Source organism: Stenella coeruleoalba, assembly GCF_951394435.1.
Source record: "Stenella coeruleoalba genome assembly, chromosome: 9".
Taxonomy (NCBI): Eukaryota; Metazoa; Chordata; class Mammalia; order Artiodactyla; family Delphinidae; genus Stenella; species Stenella coeruleoalba.
The window spans coordinates 93,394,780-93,415,025 of NC_137155.1; the positions used below are offsets into that span (position 1 = coordinate 93,394,780).

General features: G+C 55.5%; 1 protein-coding gene across 1 annotated transcript; it reads right to left on the minus strand.

Annotated features, from left to right (window-relative positions):
• Window positions 1-17: 17 nt before the first annotated feature.
• Window positions 18-13,987, minus strand: TRPV6 (transient receptor potential cation channel subfamily V member 6; the record flags this gene model as incomplete). Its single annotated transcript, XM_079931208.1, has 15 exons — window positions 13,845-13,987; window positions 6,206-6,303; window positions 5,922-6,044; window positions 5,430-5,567; window positions 5,043-5,141; window positions 4,711-4,886; window positions 4,080-4,226; window positions 3,756-3,968; window positions 3,372-3,458; window positions 3,194-3,270; window positions 2,782-2,947; window positions 2,355-2,421; window positions 1,734-2,002; window positions 583-689; window positions 18-276 (listed from the first exon to the last, which is right to left on the minus strand). The coding sequence occupies exons 1-15, from the start codon at window positions 13,970-13,972 to the stop codon at window positions 18-20; spliced, it is 2,154 nt and encodes a 717-aa protein (XP_079787334.1). The 5' UTR covers window positions 13,973-13,987.
• Between the last annotated feature and the right edge of the window lie 6,259 nt (window positions 13,988-20,246).

Sequence of the window (20,246 nt, forward strand, 5' to 3'; positions counted from 1 at the left end):
AGTGTGGGCGGAGACACTCAGATCTGGTACTCCCAGCACTGCCCGTCCTCCAGAGCCATGGTCATCGTCCCCCTCCGCTCTCCCCGGGTCGCTTCCCGCAGCCTCTCCCAGTTCGTGCTGCTGCGGGAAGTACTTCGAGACACTGAGGGGGCAGGAAGGGACAGGTGGGGGCCACCCAGCCCCCGTCCTTCCATGTCATCTTCGGAGCCTGGGTTGCAGAAGGCCTGCGCATAGCGCCGGACGCGCTGCCGGTTGAGATCCTGTCTGTCTTCCACCCTGGCGGCGGGGAAGGAAGAGTTGGAGAGGCTGACCTTGGACCAGCCCTTGTCTCCTGGCCCCGCCCAACCCTACTGCTGGTGCCCTTTTCCCTTGTCTGCAGCCCGAGTGGGCACAGGGGGTGCCAGGCCTCGGGAAGCAGCACAGAGTTGAGTCCAGCAGCTCTGGGGATGCTTTCAGGGCCCAGGAACCTAGCAGGCCCCTTTCTCCCAGCGAGGCCTGAAGCCTAGGGAGCACACAGGCCTGCACAGGGTCCCTGGGGGCAGGAGGTTGAGCAGAGGGACGCCAGCCCCCGCTGTCACTCACCGCAGGAACCAACGGTCCCCCAGCCCGAACTTGCGCCCGCAGATCCCGGAGCGAGGCCACAGGCAGCGAGGCAGCTTCTTTTCCAGCATCACTGTGGTGGCCACGACCTGCGTGTGGGGACAAAAGAGGACGAAATCAGAGGCTGGGTGCAGACCAGGAGAGGAGAGGACGCCAGGCAGAGGGAAAACAGTTGAGCAACATCTGGGAAACTCATGGTTTCCCAGAGGTGCCAACACCCCTGAGGTGGGGACGGCAGTGGCAGCTTTGTCAGCTCTCTTCTGCGGGCGAGAGTGGATGGGCCTTGAGCCCTACAGCACTTCACCCGTGACCTGACATCCGGGCCGGGCTGGTCCTGCAGCAGGTAGGGAGACCTTGCTCCAAGGAGACAGGAAGGAGGGCAGAGCAAAGAGAAAGGGTCTGCAGGGCTGCAGAATATTTTGGCCCTACAGGTGTAAAGGCCACTTAGAAACACAAACATCTTGCAGAGAAATCTCATATCAATACATTCGCATGGAAAAAAATATTTTCATCAGCAAACCCTGTTTAGCCAGCTTACGCTTTTTTTTAACTCCATTTTCTACACAACACAGTTAGATGCCATCCAATTTGAGGGACTTCCATTTATTTTGCTGAAATTATTTTTGTTGAGATAAATTATTTTGTATTTTTAAATGATGATTTGATCCAATTCGTTCTTTTGTCCCCATCACAATTACCTGACTGAAGATAGTTTCTGCTATATAGGGAGTTTGTGCGGCATTACTTTTAACAGGTCCAATTTTTCTGGGTCAGATTTTGAAGACTTAACTATTGCCAGAAAGATGTGATACTCCAGCTTTTTTATTCAATAACAAAATTTACTGAATGCTGTAGTAGCCACTACTAAGCGTCATTTCTTGATGATTCTAGAAAAGACAGATTTGACTTTTTGAGAAAACGGTGAGGAATTCTTTTCAGCTATTCCAGTATTGCTCAGTCGTATTGCTAATCCAGTTCTGTGCACTTTGCATAATCTGTACTGTGCGCTAACCGTCCAAACCTATGTTGGGGGTCAAAATATCCGGCCTCTGAGTTTGGCCCCCCCCACCCCCCGTCCTTGGCAGGAAGGGAATGACTTGCACTAACCCTCCCAGCCACCAGGGGGCGCTCACCTGGGCCCTCCAGAGCTCGTCCCGCTCGTGGGCCACGCGCCAGTGAGTGTCACCCATCATAGCGATGAGGAGGTTGAGCATGAGAAGGGCAGCAATGATGGCGAAGGCAGCATAGGTGACGCTGTACATGAAGGGCAGATCCACGGTGTAGTTGGCAGGGCCATCAATGATGGTGAGGAACAGCTCGAAGGTGCTGAACAGCGCCATGGGGTAACTGTAGAAATGGCCCAGCTCGTTAGGGTCCTCTGTCTGGAAGATGATAAAGAAGGCTGCTCCACCCCAGGGGGTGAGAGTTACATGTGAATAAACCGTAGCCAGCTCTTTGCTGCCCATTTCAGTGCTGTTTTCCCTTCCTCTCCACCACCACCATCCCAGCCCTGCCTCACTCCGCACTTTGGGTTCTTTCATTCCCTTAGTTTCCATATGGCTCACCCTCCTGATCCCGAGAGCCACCGCCCCCTAACACTCCTGAGGGACAGCCCATCCTTAGATCCTACGGCCTCCTCTTACCTCTGCCTGCCTTGCCACCTCCCCCTCCCCCGCCCCCCACCAAGTCTATCCAGAGGTATTCTGTGCTATCTAGTTTCCTCCAGCCCAGGGCTCCCATCGGAGACGACGTACCTGAGGCAAAGCCCAGGATGACCACAGCCATCAGCCAGCAGAACCTCATCAGATCGCCAAAAATCATCTAGACGGAGGGGAGGGGAGGGAAGGGAGGACAGCTGCGCATCAATCCCTTGAGCAAATGCCCCTCCCAGCCTCTAAGAGGTCTAACCCTGAGACGTCTAACAGCTCCACCCCTCTCCCATAGGGTTGGCAAACTGGCCTGCTGGCCACATCTACTTGGTCAGTTGCGGTTGGCCCTTGAACAAGAATTTTACATGTTTGAAGGATTGAAAAACATTTTAAAGGAGGAAGAGAAAAAAGAAAATCAAACATTATATGTGGCTCTCCGAGCCTGAGACCTCTGTTGTCTGACCCTTTACAGAAATGTTTGCAGCCCCTGCTCTAGGACCTTTCTCTAGAAAGCTCAGGAGGCAGCACAGACCTTCTGGATCATGACGGTGAAGGGGCCCAGCATCTGGAATCCTCGGGCAAAGTACATGACGTTGCACCAGCCCAGCACCAGGGCGAAGGACATGGGTACCACCTCCCCGTTGGTGTTGGTGAGCCTCATCACCATGGTTACCAGCACCATGCAGGCATAGGTGATGCTGGGGGGAGAGCAGAGGGGGGGTGATGAGAGCGAGACTGGGATGACCCTGGGGGTCCAAGAGCAAGGGGGTGATGGAAATGGTGCCCACACACTCAGGTTCAACCTCTGTAAGCTCGATACACAGGGTCACACACACATCAGAGAGGGGCCTCTGGAACTGGCGTTCTCCAGAGGTTAGGGATCCGGGGAGTAAAACTACAGCCTTGGTGAGGAAAGGGACGGGGGTGAGAGGAAGGAGGCTCACAAGAGCACGTGGAACGGTCCTCCAAGGATGGTCTGTCCAAAGAAGCGAGTGACCCCCACGCGGAAGATGTCTGGAATCTGGAGAGAGACCAGGAAGACACGAAGGCCCTTGGAGACTGAGGCTCGGGCTGGATCCCCACGGCAGACAGCCTCACCCCCGGATCCCGACCACCACACACCTCTATGAGCAGAATGATCACAGCTCCGAAGACGGACACCAGCTCCCCCACCAGTCGGAGGTGATCCTCGGGGGTCACATAGGCCTCCTGAGGGGAGAGACGTGGTCAGAGGACTCGGGGCTTCCCAGCCTGCCCCTGGGTACACGTCAGCGTCCTTGTCTAGGGTCACAAACCAGTCTTTTTAACCTGTTAAGGTTGGCGCTCTCAAACTCTGCTCTTAGAGCATCGGTATGTTTCTGTGTGCATGTATTTTGAATTTGTGCCTGTGTATTTGAGACTTAAGCAAGGGAGAAACGTGGGTGGTAAGACGGGAACGTGATTCACGTGGAAGAAAGGGCAGAGAGCTGGATCCCGCCTGAAGCTCTGCTCCTCCTAGGGTGTCACCTGAAGTAGCTTCTGCTGTAGGACGGTATTGTCCCGGGGGTCAGTTTGGTTGTGGGTCCTGGGATTGAGGGGGCGGTAGACACAGCACGTGGTAAAGCAGACCAGGTACAGCAGGTATATGGCAGCCAGCACGCAGAAGTAGGGCCACCCATATCTCTTCCACTTGAGGTTCACCAGCTCCTTCACTGGCGTCTGGTCCAGGATCTGGCGAGCCTGCAGCAGAACAAGAGGAGAGCGAGCAGCTCGGAGACCCTGACTCCCCTCCCCCGCTGCTCCCTACCCTGAAGACCACACCCCCTCCTCCCCCCTCCCCGTACCGCGCACCTCCCGCTTCTTGGAGGTGACGATCAGCTCCAGCAGGGACTGCTCCTCCCCTGAGGAGTCGATCTCTGTGAGGTCGTAGAGAGTGGAGGTCAGCGGCCCGCACGTCCACTGGATGTGCTTCCGCTTCTGCATCAGGTGCTGGAACATCTAAGGTTGGGGGTGCAGGAGCAAGCAAAGGGGACGGTCACAGGGTGTGGCTGGGAAGCTTGCCCAGAGCACAGCACCCCTGAAAGGGTGCTCGCTGTTTACTCAAAGACCACAGCCTTGCGGGCGAAAGAACCCATCTTCATGCCAGGCTCCGAGTTCCTCCTCTTCCCCCGTAACTCCCTCTAGAGCTTGGAAACAAGAGGTGAGAGGATGCAGGGCTGCTGCTTGTGGGCTGGAAGGACAAGAGGACGCGGGCATTTCAGACCACTCCAGGGTGGGATCTAGACCCTGTAAGTCCCCAACAACTCAGGGGAGAGAAAGTGGGCAAGAGAGACAGGGTCTGCGGAAGAAATTCCAACTGAAGCTGAAAACGGGACCTCAGCATCAGGGATAACTGGTGACAGATCTATTTCCTCAAAGGGCCAGAAACGTTAAGATGAAGGTCAGGAGAAGAACACGGGGGGACTGGGGGCGGGTCCCTCACCGTGGTGTTGCCCTCCACTCCAGCCAGCTTGAAGGGGGTGAGGCCCTGGTGATTGGGCACGAGGTCCAGGGACTGCAGGTGGTCCCCGCGCCCGTCGTAGGACAGCAGCAGGCTGTACATCTGGCAGGCAAAGGTTTTGCTGGGCTGGAGGACGAGGATGTGCAACACTGTGTTTCCTGGGGGAGGACACGGGCTGTCACATGGCCACCGGGACTAGAGTCCCTGATGCTCCCCATGACCCCCCCCCCCATCCCGCGCCCGGGTGGACCTGAGGGCTGTCCCGGCCCCTCCTCTGCCACCCAGCTCAGCTCCCCCTCCAGCCCGGCTCTCACCCAGGGAGTCCTGGGCCCGGATGTCAGCGCCGTGCTCAATGAGCAGCCTCACGGTCTCCTCGCTGCCCATGCAGGCCGCAAAGGACAAAGGGTGCTCCCCTGGGGGTGCAGAGGGCCCCGTGGCTTGAGGGTGCAGGCTGGGATGGGCAGTCTCTCCAGGGGACTGCCTCTCCCTCCCCACGTCTCAGCTCTGGGCCTGGGGACGCTTGTCAGCAGAACCAGAAGCGGGGACGGTGCAGGGGGCCCTGCGTCGGGGGGCTGGCTCTGACCTTCAGCCTGAGGAGGGCGGACCCCTCCCAGCTTCCCCCGGCATGGAGCCCCCGCAGCCTGCCCTCCCTTTGCTCTTGGCCCCCTCCCCACCCTCCCAGCCCTGGCCCTGGCTCTCACCAAAGTAGAGGAGGTTGTGGGGACTGAGGCAGAAGGCTGAGCCTACCGCCCTTGCAGAGACGCTGGCCCCGTGGGCGAGCAGGGCTTTCACCAAGTTCACGTTCTGGTTCATGATGGCCATGTGCAGTGCCGTCTGACCTGGACAAGAGAGCTCTTGTCATGGGGTGTGTCTCCAGGATCCTGCAGGGGGTCCCTCCCGAATCTCCACAGGGTCCTCTTCACCAGGGCAGCCTTCAGCGGGGAGGATGGGGTGGGGGTTCCCAGGGGACCCAGCTGCCGCCTGCCTCTTCCCACTCTAGGCCTTTCCATCTCGGGGTGGTGCTCGAATGAGCTGCACTGAGGATGCTGAGGAAGAAGGGACATGAAGAGGGGGGTACAGAGGAGGGGGGCTCACGTTCCCTCTTGGTTTCCCCAAATTATCCACCACCAGGACTGCCCTGAAACAGTGAGCTGGTCGCTCCTCCCTCCGCCCTGAGCCCCTTGGCCTCTCACCTTCATACAGCTCAGAGGTAATGGGCTCGTCGACCAGCTCCGGGGCGGCCTCCATCAGCACGATGGCGGCCTCCAGGTGGTCATAGAGGGCCGCCACGTGCAGCGCCGTCTCCCCCAGGGCTCCTGACGTTGACAGAAAGAGTCACATGGCTTTGCTGGAGCAGGGGAACGGGGACTGGGGAGACTTGGGGGCCCACGGCAGAAGGTCCCGGGGCTGTACTGGCAGGAGGCTGGTGGAGGGCGAGCGCGTGCACAGGGCTGACCCGGGGGGAGAGGCGCCGTACCTTTCTGGTGGACATCGCAGGCTTCATATTTGAGCAGCTTGACGAGAGCCTGGATATCGTTCTCTTTGGCAGCTGTGAGGAGAGGAGACTCCCAGATCCTACAAGGGAGGGGAGCAGGTCCGCTTGTGGAGCCAGGTCTGTCATACCCCTCGGTGGCAACGAATTCCAAGGGTCCTCATCCAGAGAGGTGGGGCCGTCGGGGGAGGGGGGGAAGCGCCGCCTGATCTCTCTTTCTCTGACCCGTTAGTTAACCCAAAGCAACTTCTTCCCCCTTTAGCTTGCGTGGGAGAATGTCAGGAACTGCCTTCCTTTCCCCTGGGTGCTGTGACCAGGGTGTGTGTGTGATCTGTGCACCTGGCTTATAGAGGGAGGAGTTTCAGTTAAAATGCTCATTCACCTCCTGACCTATTGACCTCTGGAGGGACCCTGTTTGAGCTTCACTCAAAGCCTTGCGATTACTCTCCAAGATAAGCTTTGTTTTCATGGACTAAGGGTACAAGGAATTCCTTCCTCATATTTGCGGAGGAGGCTGACACGTAGAAGCTGGCAGATTTTCCTCCTGTTGTGTGATGCTCGCTTTTTTTTTTTTTGCGGTACGCGGGCCTCTCACTGTTGCGGCCTCTCCCGTTGCGGAGCACAGGCTCCGGACGCGCAGGCGCAGCGGCCATGGCTCATGGGCCCAGCCGCTCCGCGGCATGTGGGATCCTCCCGGACCGGGGCACGAACCCGCGTCCCTCGCGTCGGCAGGCGGACTCTCAGCCCTGGATGCTCGCCTCTTTAGACCTCGGCAAAGCCCTTTGATTCTGGCACTTTCCTTCCTACAACGGCATATCTGGGGGTCAATCGAGAAGCAACCGTGGGTCCTTTTTTTCCTTTTGGCCCCGACATCACATTACAGTCTCTCCCTACTTTCTATCTGCTTCTCACTTGTTTTAGGCAAAGAATCATCTTCTTTGACTTTCCAGTCTTACACCTACAACGAACTAAAAAACCTTTTGTAATATCAAAACTTAGCCCAACTAAGACACACGGGGTCCCTTTTATTTAATTTTCTCTCCTGGCCCAGAACTACTTGGTCTTTCTACGGGAGTGAATGAAATAATGTTATTTACCCACAGATGGCCAGTTATGTGAACAGGAGCTCATACACCGAAGAACCCATAGTAGCAGGAAATCGACTCCACGAGCTGGGGGTGAGCGGGTGCTCAGGAGAGGAGGAAAGAGCACGACACGTCCACCTCCCTGAATGCTGGCCCCAGCTCCCCACGTCAGGCCACGCAGGCAGCCACCTGCCAATTCAACATCCCTCTCCGTTCAGTCCCTGCCCTCTCATTCCTGCTGATGCACGTCCTCATTCTCTAGGCCAGGATTAGCAAAATATCCTCTTTCCCTGCACCCCTGTTTTCCCCAATCCATTCTTCGGGATGCCACCAAGATACTCTCTCTAAACGGCAGATGCAGCCACAGTTCACAGAAGTCTGATGGCTCCTTAAACACCCAGGAGAAGAATCTCAGAAATCCTCTAGAGCCTTTGTGCAACTCCTTTTCCATGCTCTCTTCCTCTCATTGGCCCTCCACCCGGCATTTCAGCCTCGCCACCCCAGGGCACACCATCCTCCCCATTCCTGTGCTATAACTCAACTCTCCTTCCACCTGGACTCTAATCCCCCACCCGCCCTAATCACTCTGTTCCGTGCTCGCCGTGCCTGGGAATATGCCCAGCGTACGGCAGACACTCATTGCCACTACCTGTAGAAGGAGTGAATTGTAGCAATGCCAGAAGGTGGTTTGGCTTTACTGTCCTTCCTCATTATCTCCATCAGGCCGCCCCCTAAGCCAACCTTAGGCAAACGTATAATCTAAGTAAAAAATAGTATGCTTGGTATGCGCACACAGCTGCAAAACAAGTTTGTTACACCTTCCACCCCTCCACCCCCATCAGCACTACCATCACCACTACCTTTCCCAACAATTTGCCCAAAGCCCCCCTTTATGGATGTTGTAAAGCAAGCAGTATTCCCCCCCCCCCCCCCACACACACACACAACACAGCAGGAAGTTTTCCACCCTCTCCTCTGGCCTTACTTTCATTTTAGCATTTTCACTGTGTTCTGTGATTAGCATCTGTCTCCTCCTCTACACTAGGGGCCCTTGAGGTCAGAGATCAGCCACTTTCTCATCTCTGTAAACTTTCTCTGCCCCCCTCCAATTAGCTTCTAGTTTCGTGCCCCATTTTGACTGAAGGTTAATGGCAAAGCTAGGAATAAGTCCAAGGGGGCTTCTGACCCAAGCGCAGAGTCTCCTCCCTGCTTCCTAAGACGTGAGGAAGGAGGCTAGTCAGTGGCAGCCCCAAAGATGTCCCCCTTGGTCCTGACACACCTCTGATGCCCATAAATGTCTCTCCCAAACCTCCAGTCCATACGCGTTCTGTTTCTGGCCTCTGCTGACTGCCCTACTGGCCTGGGAAGGGCAGGGAGATATTGCTCGAATGGGGCTTGCCAGATTTACCAAGTAAAAACACGAGGATGCTCGGTTAGAGCTGAATTTTAGATACACAGAAAATAAGTTTTTAATATGTCTCATGCAATATGTGGGCCACACATATACTAACAACTTATTTGTTGTTTATCTGAAATTCAAATTCAACTCTGTCTTGTATTTTATCTGGGAACCCCAACCGGGTTTATGGAGACCCGGCCTCCTTTGGGTGGCAAACTCCAGAATCCAGCAAAAACGGAAGGCAGTGGTGTCTGAATGGTTCCCAGGGAAGCAGGCAGAGGCATGATTTGCAATAGCATCACAGGGCCACAAGGGGGCAGCCGAGAAAGCCCTTGCTCGCATTCTTGGCAATAAGGCAGATCCCGCCCCACTCCAACCACCTGCCTACCCTTGTGCCCCATAAGAAAGGCACAAGAGCGGACGCATCCAAAGATTCTTGTCCCTGGGAAATTAGCTTCTTCCAAAGCAACCCAGCACAGACGTTTAGATCTGGAGCAAAATCTACACATCTTCACCAGACACCTCCCTACGGCAGGAAGAAGAGACGATATTGCCAAAATGTCTTCTGATTTTAACGGTTAAATTATACTCCCTCCCTCCCAGGGGAGAGTTTCACTTTATTTAGTAGAATGCTTAACACTACTACCAGAATCTCTTACTTACAAACAGTGATTTAGAGCAGTGGTCCTTAACCAGCGGTGGTCCCCTGCCGCCTCCCAAGGAACTGGGCAATGTCTGGAGACATCTTTGGTTGTCATGACTGCAGGGAGGGGTGCTACTGGCATCTAGCGGGCAGAGGGCGGGGATGCTGCTAAGATTCTTACACAAGGCAAGCTCCCGTAACAGAAAATCATCTGCCCAACACGTCAAAAGTGCCAAGGTAGCGAAACCCTGACCTTGAGGTATAATTATTCATAACCTTTTTAGGAAAGTATTTTTCACATTAAATAGAGTAAGAAATTCCCTCTGTGTGTTTTCTTATAAATCATTAAATACTCAACTAAGAAACAAAAGGTGAAGCCTTTCAAGCACCCACTGATTAAGTATTTAATAAAAGACTTAATAAAAGAAATTAGAGAGCAGATCTGAAATTATAATGATATGAAAGGTGTTTCTGGAATTTAGAATGTCTTATTTTGCTTGACAGTTATAAAATTGAACGGTATGGTTCAGTAATGGACTGGTAGAAATGCTACTATAGGATTTCTGGCATAAAACCTAGCACACTTTCTATAGAGTAAATAAATCATTGATCTTCCCTCAGGGCTCCCTCTGGGCCCCAAGGATCTGCCACTCGCCTTTTCTCTCTGTCCCCTCAGTCCGTCCTCTCTGCCTCCATTCTTGTGGATATGTACACGTCTGTGTGTGCACTCACATGTGGACCTGCACACGTGGGTGCCGTAGGCACGAATGAAGTTTTGTATTTGGTTGCTGGGAAACAAGGCAGGATCAAGAGTGTCTAGAGAAGAATTCAAATCTGCATTTTCGAGCTAGAAAGTCCTTAGAAACCTAGTCTAATCTGTTCATGTAATCGATGGAGAAAGAAGCCTGAAGTCCCGAGGTGATTTGTCCAAACAAGTCAGAGGCAGCGCTGGGACTCCCGATGGCCATTTCTCTGTCCCTATTCTCTGTGTTAATCAGGATCCGAAGAAGGGTCAGAGCAGGTACGGGGGGCACAGGAGCCACATGTGTGGGTCCCACTGGTTTCTCCACCAGCCCCTCCTGGAGAAGCGTGCCAGCTGGGCAGGGGAGGGTCACACCATCTAGAAGCCCTGACTCTGGTTCCCTGGGTGGATCCAGCTCTTATGGGCGGAAGCTCACAACCCCTCTAACTCCTGCCGTCACTGGGACTTGCCTTTTGACTTTCCTTATGTCTTTTTTTTTTTTGCGGTACGCGAGCCTCTCACCGTTGTGGCCTCTCCCGCTGCGGAGCACAGGCTCCGGACGCGCAGGCTCAGCGGCCATGGCTCACGGGCCCAGCCGCTCCGCGGCATGTGGGATCCTCCCGGACCGGGGCACGAACCCGCGTCCCCTGCATCGGCAGGTGGACTCTCAACCACTGCGCCACCAGGGAAGCCCCCTTATGTCCTTTTTAATCACAACAGTGCCATGGGTTAAATGTGCTTTTTAGCTTCCAAAGCAGTATCTCACTTACTATCCCGTTTGCTCTTTACAGCCCCGTGACACAGGCTGAATCATTCTCTCATTTTTACGCAAAGGAAACCGAGGCAGCCATGCCAAATCCTTGCCAGAAGATCAAACAGAGTTTAAGGCAGAACGCTTGGCCGGCAACCTAGCCTCAGGCTCTCACCACTCAATTATGTGGTTCTTCTAGTTTTATGGCTCTTCCCAATTCTGCTGGCGGTGCGGGTGAGTTGGGGGAGCAGCTGGTGCAGTGACCACAGGTGAAGCAAAGAGCAGCCCTGAGTGGGGAGGAGGCGTGCCCTGGCCACTTGGGGCGACCTCCCTCCAGCTCAGGTTCTGGGCGACGGGATGACGAAGCCGAAGCTCGGGAAAGTGGCTAATTCCAGATTTGGCCGCCTTTCTAGTTGCCAAAACCGCATCCTGCATGTGGTAGGTGCACGCTCCCTGCTGAGGCAGAGAGTCCTAACATGCTGCAGCGTCCCAGCACTTACTTCTGACAGACACGCCAGTTCACAGATAATACAGGGATCTATCTAAACAGAAAAGAACCCCCAGCGTTCCCTGCCTTTTGCCAACTAGTGGGAGGGTGACCATGCCAGCGAGGGGGTCGGGGGAGGGTCAGGTTAGGTAGACAGACCCTGGAAGCTGCTCAGCACACCCCACACCAACCAAAATCAGAGCCTGCACTGTCCTCCTCAAGGGTCCCATGATGCTTGTTCACAGCCTTCTTAGAACACTCGCTAAGCTCAATGTTAACCCAAGTCGATACCTACTGGTGCGTTTTGCCCATGAGAACGTGAGCTTCTTGAGGGCAGAGAATGTGTCATGTTCATTTCTGCAAACCTAGCTGGGAGTTTTACACTCCATGTCTAGTACATTGCGTCTCAGGAGATACGACGATGCAAAGCTGAGAGAGATGATGCAGAGGGAATGAGAGAAAGTGACGGTTCCACCTGGATCCCAACGATGTCCATTTAAGCAGAGGGAGCGGCGACGAAGACCCAAGAGTCTACCAGAGAAAGAGGGATGCTGGGTTCCCCATATTCCTGGAGAGACCTGAATGGCTCCCTTCTCGCTGGACCATGCTCCACCCCCAACCCCACCCAGAGCCCCCCTCTGCTCACTCTGGGTCTGCCTCATTCCCAGGGGGTGGGGGGATGGTAACAGGCCCTTCTCACCTGGCCGCGCTGTCCTCACTCACATGGGCAGCTCACGTGTGTCTAGCTGCCCACAAATCTTCCCTTAGGCTGGCTGATGGTACAGCCTTCGACACTCCCCTTCCTGGCACTTTCAGGTCCTTCTGGGCAGTATTCACCCAGAGGGGAATCAATATACCAGGATCCTGGTGTCTGGGAAGGGGGGGGGGGTCAAAAAACTGTGGAATCAGACGGGAGATCAGGAAAGGGGGAGAATCCCTCCCAGTGGTGACATCAGGCCTTCCTAGCCCAGGCCTGCCAGAGGAAAGCCCACCAGAAGTCCCTAAGGAACAGGGGCAGAAAAGACAAGGAAAGCAGCCGCGGGCTCCGCCCGGGTCCTTCACTCTGTCTTTGCCCCACATAGGCACACAGGGAGCCTCTGCCACCACTTCCAAGCCCCCAGGCCTTTGTGGGCTCCCGCCGGGCTCCCCCAGGCCCCGAGGTCCCGAGAGTGGGAAAGGGATGAATGGAACCGGTGATGGCCCGGTCTCCGACAACAATACCATTCTGTTGCCTCAAGATGTCATCCGCCAAACATGTGCTCAGCCCCCACTCTCCCAGGCCTGGGGGGAGAGAGGTGGGCAGCTGGTGTGAGAGCTGGGAAGCCAAAACTCAAAAAAGGGGCACATCTCCAACCCTGAATCCTTGAGCAAAAGAAAGAAAACCGCAGGGCCTCCAGATAGCCCCCAGCCTCCCCATCAGGCTCAGGCAGACCCCTGCACTTGGAGGTGGAGAAAGACTCCCAGACACAAACACTTTGGACCTTCCCCTTTAAATAGACATAATATCTGTCTTCTCAGGAGCCCAGGGAAGTCCCAAGAGGAGGACTTCCTTCTAGCCTGCCAGCCCCCGGGTGGGGAGAGCACAGAGACTCTGCAGAAGAAACCACACACTGGCACGGCCTCAAGCTTTCTCGCTGCCCCTCCTCTCCAGTTCCCAACTCTAGGCTGCCATGGAGTGGGGAGGACCGTCAGATGAGTTTAGGGCAGTTTCCAGGGGCTGGAAGTGACAAGTGAGATTTCCTTCGGGCTCCAACTCTAGAGCCTCTCAAATTCCTCAACCTGCATTTGACAGTGAGCTCTGAGCACATCTGGAATTTGGCCCGTTACCCATGCCCCTCTCCCCCAGCAGAGGGTAATAAATTTCAGGGCTGGGTCCCAGCTTTGCTGTCTCCATACCAACCCCCCTCTACCTGCCCCAAGAGTCTGACCCAGAGAAGGGCCTGGGTCAACGGCTGACGCACTAAATGCAGAGGAATGATGATTAGCAAATTCTGTCTTCTTTTGTGGTTACTAGTACCTGCAGTTCCCTCTCTGCTCCATTCATTCATTCATTCATTCATTCATTCCCACATGTGTACATATACGTGCTATGTGTTTCTGTCCGAGAGACTGTTCTAGGGGCAGGGGGTAGAGAGATACAGCACCTCCAGGCTGCAGGTCTATGATGCCATTATCCTTCCCAGGCCCAGCAAGGTGCCTGGCCTTCCGGGAAGTACTCACGAGAGGCTTCCCTAATTGATTGGATCGTAAACACCTGTGTCAACACCTAGCAAACACCTGTGTCACCCCTGCCAGCCCCCTCCCCTTCCACCTGGCGTCCTGGGGAGCTAGCCCCACAGGCCAAGACCCCTGAGACCAAATGCTCCCAAGGAGTCAGGCCTGGAGGAAGTCTGCCCAGACAGAGGTGCCAAAAAGGGCTTGGGGCCGGGGGTGGGGGGGGGAAGAGGGATGGGGGGGAGAAGAGGGATGGGGGGAGGGGCAAGTCTGGGGGTGTAGGAGGATCCCTTTGAGGCTTACCTCTTCTGCTGGAGCAGGTTCTGCTCGTCTCGCCTCTGAGCCCATGACTCCTGTCTCTGGAACCACCTACGGAACTTTCTCCACAGGCAGAGAATGTGCCCCTTCTCCCTGGGCAGCGGCAACCCCATGGAGTGTAGGGCCGGCTCCTTCGGGGGCCTGGGGCCAAGGCCAGAGCCCGCCTGGACTCAGCCCTGGGGCCACATCAGCAGCCCCTAGGGCCGGCCCGCCTTCTCCCCTAGAGGTCCCGTCTAGGGCCTCCCAGGTGCACCAGCCGGATACAGAGGCCTCCGAGTTACAGAGCTGGGTCTCCCGCCACTGGGGCTTCTCCGGCAGGAGCTCCTCCTGGGAGTAGCAGAAGCCCTGCAGACACTCCCTCACTCCTCCCAAATTACCTGAGATTTAAAGAGACAGGCCACCAGGTCTGCCTGCTGTGAGGGGCCTGGCTAAACTCCCTCTCCACCTGGGTCACTCCCACTGCCCCCAGCCAGTGCAGGGAGGGGAGGCCTGCTGAGAGAACGGAGGGGCCTCCTTGGACTTTGGGACACCCGGTGACCTTTTATAGATAGGCCTGGACAGGTCAGTCTAGCCTGAGAGACTTGAGTCAGTGAGGGAGGATGAGGGAATCAGGCAGGGCACTGGGTTTGAGGGGCCCGCGGTCCCCAGTGAACACACCTTCCTCACAGGGTCTTTGGGCCTCCCGTCCTGGAGACGTAGCTTTGCTTAATCTCTCGCCTGGCCCAGCATAGGGACATAAATACTGAAAACTCTCACTCCCCTCACCAACTTGTCCTGTAAAGGGCCAGACAGTGAATATTCTAGGTCTTGCAAGCTGCATACAGGCATACGGAATCTGACACACATTCCTCTTTGTTTTTATAGCCCTTAAAGGACGTAAAATCCATTCTGAGCTCACGAATTAGGGCAAAAAAATGACGCTGTGGGCAGGATGTGGCCTCCTGGACAGAGTTCGCGGACCCCTACTCCGGAATTCTAGAGACTGTCCCCAACACAACATATAAGGAGTGGGCTGCCTACTAACATACAGGACACTCGATTCAATTTGAATTTCAGATAAACAACAAAGAACTTTTTAGTATAAATACGCCCCAAATATTGCAAATGTTTTCTCTGGCAACCTGCAGTGGAGACAGCGTTTATTCACCCAGCACTGCCTGCCGGACCCTTAACTAAGTCTTCCCACGTCAACTCACATCGAACCTGTGAGGCAGGTATTATTATCAGCATTTTTCCAATGGAAGAAAAACAATGAAGCTCGCGGTGGTAAAGGTCATAGAGCCGTCACCCAACGTCATAGAGCCAATTGGAGCAAAGGCCAGATTCAGCCCCTCCCCTGAGGCCTAAACCCCCATCTTTCTGCCCTACCGCATTCCCTCATTCCAACTGGCAAAGAGCGTTCCGGAACGAAGGGACCTGCACAGTCATACTGAAGAGTGATGACAGGATGCACAGCCCATCCTGGTCCCACAGCACAGGACTCTGATGAGAGCAAGCTGGGAGGCCTAAGAAGATCCCTCTTCCCCCTGGAAAGGAACGGAGGCCCTGGCTTCTGCCCAGCCCACGCGCGAGCCAGGGACCCGATGGCCTGGGCCTGGAGAGTGACAGGTATGTGTGGGTCACTCGCAGGCTTCAGAGCGTGTTTTTTCCTACCCGTCTCTGATTCAGAGAGCTGGAGGGTACAGCAAGGAGTGTGCGCGCGCGTGTGTGTGGTCTGTGCCTGTGTGTGCGCCCGTGCACTGTGTGGACGGGGGAAGGGAAGCTTAGGTGCAGGGGTGGGGTGTCTCTGTGGGCGGGGGGAGGAGGGCCACCCTCAAATCTGAAGAGACAGCAGCACTTCTGTTCCTGCTGTTGGGCCCAAGCCCAGGCCACGGAGCCTGAGCAAACAGTGCCATAGATTAGCTGCTTTCCGCACCCACCCAGGGGTCAGTGGGTTCAGGCTGGGTGGGGGGAAGACGCTGGAACCCAAACCTTGAACCCAGGACCTTTGCGCCCATTAAGCTGGCGTGTGTCTGCCTGCCGACCCACCCACCTTCTCTGTCCTGCTGGGCTCCAGGCAAAGACCCCCATTCAGGATAAGGCCCTGCGGTATTCCTCATGGCAGGGAGGGGATCTCCAGGAGGACCCGGCGGCCACTGCCAGCTTTCCTTTCCTCTCTCACCTCTCTCCACCTTTGCAGGGTCACCAGGGCAGATGGGAAATCGAAAACAGACTCAAAATGGGTGTGGAGGGCTGCAGCCCAGCCCCGACTGGGAGCATCGGAACTGCCGGATGCTGAGTTCTCCCTTGGGGGCATGGTTCCTCCACCTGGGCACAGCTGATCTAGCTTGTTTGTTTTTAATATCTATCTGTTCGCTTGTTTATTTGGCTGTGCCAGGTCTTACTTGCGGCACGCGGGATCTAGTTCCCCGACCAGGGATCGAACCCGGGCCCCCTGCATTGGGAGCGTGGAGTCTTACCCACTGGACCGCCGGGGAAGTCTCCAGACGGATACTTTGGAACAAGTAATTCTGTAGCGTGGGGCGGTCCTGCACATCGCAGGATGTTTAGCCGCCGCTCACCAGGTGACAGCAGCACCCCTGCCCCTCCGCTCAGCTGTGACCATCAAAAGTGCCTTTAGGCATTGCCTGAGGTCCCCCAGGGAGCAAAGTACTCTCCCTTGAGAACAACGGATTTAGGGCCCAAAAGTGTTTACATATAATTTTTTTCTGATTTTGTCCCTCTGGGTTTGTTCCACGTCTTTCTGTGTTTCCCTCTGGTTTTCCTCTCACTGCTTCTGTCTCTCTGCAATTGTATCTGTTCCCTTGGTGTCTGTGATGGAGTGTGGGGTGTGTGTGCATGTGTGTGTGCTATGGGGTGTGTGTGTCTGTGGCCATGACTCAGTGCTCTCTCTGTGGAACCCTGGGTTTCTTTCTCTTGACCTCCGCCCCTGTGTTTGTTTCCCTGTCCGGCTTACTGTGTCCCCCCATCCCTGCTCCCTGCGTCCTCTTGCGGGGTCTCTCCTTAGCTGGGTTGTCAAGTGCAGCGCCGGCTGGGCAGGCCAAGAGGCTGCAAGGATGGAGCCAGGCTGGGGCAATGAGGTTAAAGCCACCTCTCACTCAGCCTGGAGTTTGGTCCAGTCACTGGGTTCACAAGCCCTTGTGTGCCAGCTCAGAAAGCCTGCACGGCAGCAGATGACAGGTCGGCGGGTGAACACACACACACACACACACACACACACACACACGCACGCACGTCACAAGCTCCGCCCAGGGGCTCAGCCAGGATGGTGTTCTGCTTCCGTGTCTAAATTCCCGGGAGCCAGGTAAGCCGGGCTCTAGAGCTGGATTTCTGGCCGCCTGGATGGTAGTTTGTGCTAAAAACCCTCCAAGGTCCTTTTCAACTCAAACATCCTGTGATTCTGAAGAAACATGAGTCACGTGGGGTTGCACGTGTACACACGGTCACCTGGGCCTGCACAGTCCGGAGGTCTGAATTGTGGCAGAGGCCTCGTGCACTTTTCCCCGCTACGTGACCTTCGTCCCCGATCCCCTCTTTTCATTCCAATTGCTAACTGTAGCTCCATCCCTTTGCCCCCCTTTCTTACAACCTCTCCATCCTCATCCTTGAGCCGCTCGCACCATGGGGGACGTTGTGTAGCAGCTGCTGACTCTCCGCTTTCTTGAAGAGAGCTGGGGAAGGCCTTGCAGCTACTCCTGCCTCCCCAGATACGTACGTGCACGTTACCTGACACATGTTTCCGCGGGGCATGTTTTATGTCAACTGAATCAATATGTCACAGCAATGTTTTAGAAGGGTTGGTTGTGTTTGCATGTGTCTGTTTCCTAGCATCCTTGTAATTGTCTGTAGATTTTAAAATTCACAGGCATTGGCCCTCCTAGACCTCTACCCCGTTGCACAAGGTGCCAAAAGGGCACAGATGGCCATATCGATGTGAGCATCCCCCGCTCCCCCCGGTCTATTTCTCTCCACCGCTGGTCAGTTCTCCCCCTCCCTCCCCACCTCTGCAGAAAGACTGATCAGCCTTGAGAGCTCTCACTTGGTTTCCAACCTCCTCCCACCCCTCAATGATTATGAACATCTTGTTTCCTAAATCAGCCATCCAGGAGGTGACAGGGAAGGGGGTGGGTGCTGGTTTGGGGAGAAGCAGGTACTGGCTCCCCTGGTTTGTGAGAGGCTTGACGTTTTAGAGGGAGCCCCGCGGAGCTCTGACCCGACCCTAACTCTCTCTCCAGGTCTCTGCAGGCTGGGGTCAGGACTCGTAGTCCCAGCGTAGCCCCTCTGGAGACACAGCAGGGCGCAGAAGGGTGTCCAGAGCCTTCCCAGGACAGAGCCTCTGGTCCTGCTGGCCAGGCTTCCTAGAGCCTTTTTCCTCCCTCTCTTCCTGGTCAGACCCCAAGGCCTCTCCCTTCCACAGCCAGACCCCTCTGCTCTGCCATCTCCTTCGATGGGCCTTTACCCACCTTACCTGATCAGAGGCACTCTGCTTGCAGACGAGGAAGTCAACCAGGAATGCAGTTGCTGAAGCGTGCACAGCTCCCAAAGGAATTTCCAAATGTGCCCAAGGGAGCCTGGCTTCTGGAAGAGGCATAGAGGGAGCAACTGATGCGTAATCAGAACAGCTGCGTTCCAGCTCCATCTTCGCCAGAAATCACGGTGGGACCTCGGCCCCATCACCTTTTAGTGTCCTGATCTGCAAAAATAAGGACGCTTAAGTTTTAAGATTTCCTGTTCCTTTCAACACTCTCTGCTCCCCCAGGCGGCCCCCCTCAGCTTCCACATGCAGAGAGGATGGAGGTCCGAAGGGACCCCTTATCAGAAAGGGCTCTTATCCCTCAGGTGAGATCTGTCTGACTCTGAATCACAGGGGCAGATGCTCCACCCAGCAGAGAGGAGAGAGGGGAGGGAGGGAGAACACGGGCACACATGGCTTCTAATCATCCTCTAGCCTTAGACGTGGCAGGTCCTGAGCGGGGAGAGGGTGAAGCTCCCCCGCTATGGGGACCCCCAGGGCTCCGGACAGCCAGCCAGAGCTGGGGACCAGGCAAGTGTGGCTGGCTCTCCCCTCGACTCCACTCCGCTCTGGGCAATGTCCCTGGACGCTGGGCTTGGGGCGTGTGGGGAGGGGGTCTTGAGGCCACTAAGCCTCAGGGAAACACCCACGGTTTGGTGTTCAAGAGACAGGATCTAGCCATTATCTCGAATCGGATCACTGCTATTAAAAATCCAAGCCCATGGGAGATTGGCACTGACATATACACAGTACTATACACGAAATAGATAACTAATAAGGACCTACTGTATAGCACAGGGAAGTCCACTCAACACTCTGTAATGACCTATATGGGAAAAGAATCTAAACGAGAGTGGATATATGTATATGTATAACTGACTCACTTTGCTGTACAGCAGAAACTAACACAACAGTGTAAATCAGCTCTACTCCAACAAAAATTCAAAAACAAGACAAAACAACAACAACTAAAAACCCCAAGCCCAAAGGAAAACCCCATTCCAAAAGCAGGTGTGCAAACCACAGCCTTTCTAGCAGCCCTGCAGTGGCAGGTTTTATTGGCAATCTCCCCCCAGTTTGTCCCCACCTGTACTTTTTAGTCTCTTTCTCTCCCCCCGCAAACAATCTCAGTGAAACAGCAAACGGGGTGATGATAAGAATACTCAGATTCTATTTATTTAGCCCAGGCGCTCACCCAAACACTCCACCACGTCTGTCATAAAAACCAAGCGAAGTGCCAGACCTGTTATACAAGCAGTGGCAGTAGCTGAAGGTGGGGAGGGACAGTGGGAGCAGGAGGCAGGCGCGCTGGGTCTGAGCGTCGGGGAGCGGGGTCAGAGCGGCCCAGGGGTGGGGGGTGCGCTGGGGGCCACTGCCTAAAGACCCCACCCAAGAGGCAGACCTGGCCTGAGGGGAGCTCTCTGCCTTCTCCTCAGCCCTCGACGGGGAGGCAGCCGGCAGAGGGGGTGGGTCTCCCCTTGGACTGCGGGGCAGTGCCAGGCTGGGGCTCGAGGGGCTGGGCAGATTCTAAGGCAGATACCTGAGGGGGACGGCGTTGGTGGGAGGCTGAGACGAGGGGCGAGAGGCCAGACCAGGGGGCCGTGAGGTGGCGTCCGGGCTGGGAACAACGGAGGGACAGAAGCCAAACGCTACGTTCTCCAGATAGCTGGCTCCTGATCAGTTCCGGCCCCACGTAGGCAGGTCCCCGGTCAGCCACCGCAACGGCAAGCACAAGGAAACAGAGAAAGCGACCTTAGCCATTCTGCAGCTTCTCTCACTCCCCTGCTCCACTGCCTAGGCTTCCGGGACCCAGTGCCCTCCCGGGTGTAAGACCCCCGTGCACCTGGGGTGTGGCCGCGGGCTCTGCTTCTGCA